This window comes from Apis dorsata, unplaced genomic scaffold, assembly GCF_000469605.1.
Source record: "Apis dorsata unplaced genomic scaffold, Apis dorsata 1.3 scaffold_94, whole genome shotgun sequence".
In the NCBI taxonomy this organism is placed as follows: Eukaryota; Metazoa; Arthropoda; class Insecta; order Hymenoptera; family Apidae; genus Apis; species Apis dorsata.
In genome coordinates, this window is record NW_006263392.1 from 534,433 (window position 1) to 541,409 (window position 6,977).

The window sequence follows — 6,977 nt, forward strand, 5'->3', positions numbered from 1 at the left end:
TCGCCGACATTAGCGTTATCCAATGTCATTATTATGAAGAGATCAAATTTTTTATGTCATATAATATCATATAACTCTCTAAAAAGAATTGATATTTTGACTGATATTATGAAATTATAAGAAAGAAGAAATATATTCTTTCAATAAAAATTAATTAAATTGAATAAAAATGAAATGAAAATTTTCAAAAAATAAATTGAATATGGCGGATGCAATATTATGGTCATCAAAATTGCTAAATTGTTCATTATGCATTTCTTTCTATAGAGATAAAACAGATAATTAAAACAAATAATTTATTATTATTTTTTTTCTTCATTTCAACCAAATATAAAAAATATAGTTTCATTTAAAAATTTAATCGTGATATCAGAGCTTTCTAACATTATTTCAAAATCAAACTATTATCATTATAATATACTTCACTTTATATTATATATTTTTTATTTGAAATATTTTTTTCTATTTTTAATACTTATAAAAATGATCATGATATAGATATTTAAAACGAACATATTGTATATAAGATATTTATCGACTTGAAAGTTGATTCTAGAGATTAAAACAAATACAAAAATTGATGTATATACAAAAATTTTATTTATTAGATTATAAACAATTTAAATTTGCATCGAAGTAAATTTTATTTACCCGCACAAGATCAGTAAGAAATGATAATCTAAAGGACCAATCGAGCTTGATTTCATCCTGTACTAGTACGTCCTCTAAAGATCCTCTTGAACAATATTCATAAACAAGGCATGGTCTTGTCGGTTCATTTAAACATCCTATCAGGGGATTCAGATTTTCATGGCGCAGCCCATGGATCTATGATCGGAAATATGATAGAAAGCGTGAAACGCTTTTTGTTTTGCCATGATCTTCTTTTTAAAGTGCAACATTCTACAAGAGAATGCCCTTACCATGGCCAACATATCCATAGTTTTGCTTTTCAGCTCAAAAGTACCTTGAGTTGGCAGTTCTTTTAGTTGCACAAAATCACCCTGATAAACATAATATATATAGATCGAAATTAGTTTAATTTAAAATGTATATAATTTATATGTATTTTCAATAGAGAAAATACGTAATTCGTAACTGTTATAATCATAAGTTATGATATAAAATTTCATAAGTTATGATATAAAAATTGTTATCTTTATTTTGATGATTTTGATTAAACGACGAATAATAAATATATATATATTTATAACTGATATTATATATTATAACTGATTATAATTTTTTTAATTACTAGTAATCATTATCGATAGAAATCGTTTTTAATTTTAAATAATAATAATCATATAAAAAAGACTTATGTTATCAATTTCAATGATTTTTAAATATCTTAGAGAGAATAAAATTTTGAATAATTTTTTCTTATACATATGACTAATATATGTTTGACTTTGCTATTATGTTATAATAGCGTATACGATCGACATTTATTTTCTATTTATATACATCTGTATCTATAACGAATTAATTGGTCAAAAAGCTATTTTCTTTTGACAAATCTCAATAAAATTTATTTTATATAATAATTTACAAATAATTATTTTAAATAATCCTAATTGTTATTTGATATCTAATGTATTTCAATCATGTTTTTTATTTGATCCATTAAAATAATTTAAGATATTTTTTAGATAATTTAAGATAAACGAATATTTAAAAAAAAATAAAATGTGTTTGAAGAATATATGAATTGAAGATGAAATTCTTAAAAATTACTATTGAATAATAATAATTATAAGTCGTAATAAAATTGTATTAAAATAGTATAAGAGTATTAATAGGAAATAATAATATTAAAAACATTTAAAGTTGAAAATTAAAAGATTAGTTATTTTCATCAAAATCAAATCATAAATAACAAATAATTTATTTCATAAAATAACAAATAAATCATTTAATTGCAAATATATTAATTTATTTTTTAAAAATACTTAATACATAATACTTCATAAAATATTTATATTATTTTAAAAATATATTATTTTTTAAATAATTTTAGAAATTAATTTTAAAATAATATAATTTAAAATTTTTTCAAAATTTTTTGCTGCTGATTTTAAAATATGGGTTTAAAATATTGCAAGATATATCAAGCTTGAGAATACTGCAAATTATACTTATTCAATAATATATAATTAATATAAATATAATTAATATTTACACATCCTTAGAAATATAAAAATAAAAATAAAAATAAAAATAATTCGATAAAATATCTTTAGACGATCCAAATTACAATAATGGAAGTAACTAAATTACGAATATTAAATATATTCATAATAATATTTATTATTATCATTCAGTGGATAAATAATAACTTGCATTATTTTTAATGCTTATTCTTTTCAATGAATTTAAAAAAATAATGTTTTAATAATGGCTGTATAATGATGTTTATGAATACATATGTATTAACGAAATTCAATGTAAGTAGTAACAAAATAAATCTCGAAAATTAATGCTGATCAGTTGGAAAATTTATGTATGAAAAAGTTATTCAACATTTTTTTATTTTGTAATATATTTTAAAATCATGGGTATACATGGAGATATATCTTTTTCTATATAATTATCAAATAATGATAATTATTATTTGATAAATAATGTATTTTAATTAATTTTATATTTTTTATTTGATTAAGTAAATAATAAATTAAGGATTAAAAAAAATTTTTTTTTTTAATTGAAAATTTGTTTCTCAAATAATATTCTGACATAAGTATTAAATATATAATATTGATAATAAAAAAAAATAATATATTATGGTAATTGTGAATAATGTTAAAAAAAATTGTGAAATATTGTGAATAGTGTTAGAAAAAATAATAAATATTTAAACTTAATAAATACTTAATAAACTCTACATATTATTTTCATTAAATTCAAATCACTATAGCAAATAATTTATTTAGTGAAATGAAAAATAAATTAAATTACAAAATAAATTTAATTATAAATCTATTAGTTTAATTTCGTATTAAATACTTTATTATTAAAAAATATTAATATTATTTGAAAAATAAACTATTTTTTAAATGATTTTAAAAAATATAACATAGACTATTGTCATTTAAACTAAAAATTTAATCGTAAAATTTAACCTCGATATAATTCTATCCTGAAACAATAATTCTATTATAATAATAATAATTCAGAATGTTATTATCGTTAAAACTGTAGCTTCAGCAAATTTTTTGAATCGAATTTTTTATTTTTATATTTGCAATACTATTATATCAAAAATCGTGATTATATCATTTATATTATATTTTTATTTAAGTGAAAATAAGAAAATTATAATTACACGAAAATGTTTTCGTTATTATTCTCAAATCAAAAGAAAATATATCAAAAGTTATTCTATGAAATTTACTTAATTTTTGTTATCTATCATTATAATAATTAACATTATTATCCATTATTAAATCAACTAAATCAAACATGATTCAGAAATCGAAAATCATATTAGATTGTGCAATAATTAATGTGAAACATTTTTGAGTCAATCACATTATTTTGAGGTATATATTTTAAATTTAAATTGTTGTATGATCAACGAAATCAAATTTATTACAAACTTTATAAAAATTTATGTTTTTTGAATTAAATGCAAACTTTTTGTTAATATATACATAATATATATTACATGTTTATTAATATATATAAATATTATATAAAAATATATTATAATATCTCTTTTATATTTTTTGTTTTATAAATTTTAATATCTTTTTTATTTATTATAAATTCTACAATTACTTTTATATTATTAATAAATACAATAATCATTAATAAAAACATATTATTGAAAATATAGGTAAAATATAGGTAATCAAAAGAATTTTTCATCAAATGTTACTTGATTAGCGATAATCAAAAAGTTTGTATTTTTATTAATTGTTATAATAAAAAAAAAATTTCTTTTATCAATATTGAATATAATTAGTAATCAAATATAATTTTTTTACTAGTAACATTTCATTATTGAAATTAATTTTCATCGTTAATAATATTTATAACTAAAAACAATTTCATCAATAATAATTGTTAATAATTTTATCAATAATTTATCAATAAAGTTTATTAAATAGCAAAAAATTTTTATATCTAAATTATTTATATATAATAGTTATTCATATTCATAACAATTAAAAGTTAACATATTTTAATCATCTCATTTTTAAAAATTTTTTTAAAATTTGATGATAACTATATTCCATTTAAATAAAAATTAATTTTAGCTAAATTTCATTTTGGAATATAAAATTTTTTATTTTTTTATTATCTGATTTATATTTGATTTGAAAAAAAGTATTTGATATAAAAAGAAATTTATAAAATTCAAATATAATATCATATATCAATATAAATCTAATTTATATTATATTAAATCTAATTATCTAAAGAAAAGTATTTGATATAGAAAGAAACTTATAGAAATTAAATATAAATCTTAATATAAAATTAAATTATCAAAATATTATTTATTAAAAATTATTTTAAAAGTTAATTTTACTATTTATTTTGATGCACATTATATTGGTTTTATATGTAATTAATACATCTAACAAAGCAAGTTATGGTTATACATACAAGGCATGTCGTCTGTAGTATTTTTTTTATGGGTTTGAAGTATTTAAATTTGAATAATATAAAGTTTTTTGTTATACAAATGCATAAAATATTTTATACATGTATACTCACATTGTATCTTGCGCGAGGATCTTTGAAGAAATTATGACGTGTCAGGTTTCCCGTGCTTGTTCGTAAACATGGTTTCAGAGAAGATACGCTTCCCAATTGAAGTAAATCCGGCTTTTCCACTTCAGGTCCACCAAACTCCTGCAGCTGTTGCAACCAACAGCATAACATTGTTTCGATACCCTCGTCCACCTATATAAATTTGTTTATAGTATGTTTTATTTAGCGCTATATTTTGATAAAATTTTTTAACTTACTCTTCTAGAATCTACTTGAGGCACTTGAGGAAATACGAAATCCGATGTAGTTAAAATGATTTTGTACGGACCTTTGGACATTCTCTTCTTAAGTAACTTCTTTCTATAATTACAAATGTTAATTATTGTATAATTTATTACATAATTTATTATTATGTTATGAATATTAAAATCTAATATGAAATATCATTTTATATTTTTATGTTTTAAATTTTGTTTAAAAGTCTTTATCTATTTCAATAAAAGTTAAAATAATTTATTTTTAGTGCATGTTATTTACGAAACGCATAAGCCTAATAAATTGATTCGTTACCTGATCAATATTGCGATCGATATTGCAAGCACAGTTAGTAACAATGATCCCAAAACGATAATCACAATATGTACAATATGAAAAGTTGATTCATCCAAAGTATTCTCTATAAAAAATATATATTTTCACAAATTTATACGGTTTAAATAAATATATTTAAATAAATCATTTGATGAAAATGTAATAGTTCTTAAAATCTTAAAAATAGATCGAATTTAGTTTTCGAGTTATTCTCTTGAATTCTATTTATATGTATCTATTTATATGTAGTGTATATATCAGTATACGACCATCATTTAGAATAGCTAGAATAGAAATCTTATATAATTTTACTGTATATTATCCTATATAACAGCTGCTTTTTTATCATTTAGAGCTTTTTTTTTAATAGTTACTAAAAATTTGTGAAAATAAATTTTAAATTGTTAAAATTTGAATGTAATCAATTTTTTTAAGATAATTAAGTAGTTAAAACTAATTAAAACTAATGGAACTATCTTTAATTATTATTTTCATTGATTTTATAAATTTTTCTTTATAAAATTAAAAATAATTTAACTTTTATTTTTAGAAAATATATTATATTCTATATATTCTATATATATTCTATATCTATTCTATATATTCTTTCTATATTTCTCAAATAATTTTGAATGAAAAAATTTATAACATATATTATATATTATATATTTTATAATATATATAAAAGAAAATTATCATTTCACAAAAATTCTTTTTTTACATATATAGGTTGTATAGATTGTTAATATATTTCTATTATCTATAGTGGATCGATTCTACAGATCAAAACAAACATAAAAATTATAACAAACATAAAGTTATATAAAAATATTTTTGATTGAGATTTATTTATTAAATATAAATTTAAAAAAAATTTTAAAATTTATAAACAATTTACGTTTATATTTAATATGCAAGATACGGAGAAACAACAATGTAACAGATGTAAAGCTATCTTATTCTATCTTCGCTCTTTGTAACTTAATAAATAAATTTCGATCGATTTTTCTACATTAACTTTTTATTTGTTTTGATTTTTTTTATTTAACCTTAAAAATAACCTCCCAAAAATATTCTACGAATATATATGAATATATTTGTTGTTATTTTTAAACTCCAAAATGGAATAAAATAATAGCATATCTTATGACTTTAAGAATTTCTCAATATTAATGTAATTTAGTTAGTTGTTTTTAAAATTTAAATATATATTCATATGAAGTATTCCTTTTTTTTTTAATAATATAAAAGGAGATTAATTATTACAAGATATTTATATTCATTTATCTCTTAAAGTAATAGATGATTTTTATGACTAGATTTAGATTCAGCACAGAAAAATACATCAAAAAATTTTTTAAACAAAAATAATTATTGATATATTTTTTCAGACATCTTAACATCTATCATTTTATTCAACTATTTTTTTCATAAACTTTAAAATTTAGAAATAAAAAAAAATATTAACTATGTTTGATTTTTTTCTGTTATTAAGGAAGAGATACTTCATATAAGTATATATTTAAAATTTGGATAAATTATTTTCAATATTTATTAATGTTTTTCACTAATTATATCAACATAAACACTCAAAATTTCATAAAATGTACTTTTGTCTCGAGTTATATTATTCATTCTCTATTTATTATCGATATATATATATA

The 6,977-nt window shown here is 18.1% G+C and overlaps 1 protein-coding gene across 6 annotated transcripts in view; it reads right to left on the reverse strand.

Moving 5' to 3' along the window:
• LOC102677557 (retinal guanylyl cyclase 2) overlaps nucleotides 1–6,977 on the reverse strand; it is a 38,915-nt gene that overhangs the window by 22,192 nt on the left and 9,746 nt on the right. For all 6 annotated transcript variants that reach the window (XM_031508670.1, XM_006611930.2, XM_031508669.1 and 3 more), the window contains 5 exons: nucleotides 5,293–5,412; nucleotides 4,980–5,082; nucleotides 4,726–4,914; nucleotides 924–1,004; nucleotides 652–828 (listed from right to left, as the gene is read on the reverse strand). In XM_031508670.1, the coding sequence (XP_031364530.1) occupies nucleotides 652–828; nucleotides 924–1,004; nucleotides 4,726–4,914; nucleotides 4,980–5,082; nucleotides 5,293–5,412 (670 nt within the window). The remainder of the gene's footprint in view (nucleotides 1–651; nucleotides 829–923; nucleotides 1,005–4,725; nucleotides 4,915–4,979; nucleotides 5,083–5,292; nucleotides 5,413–6,977) is intronic.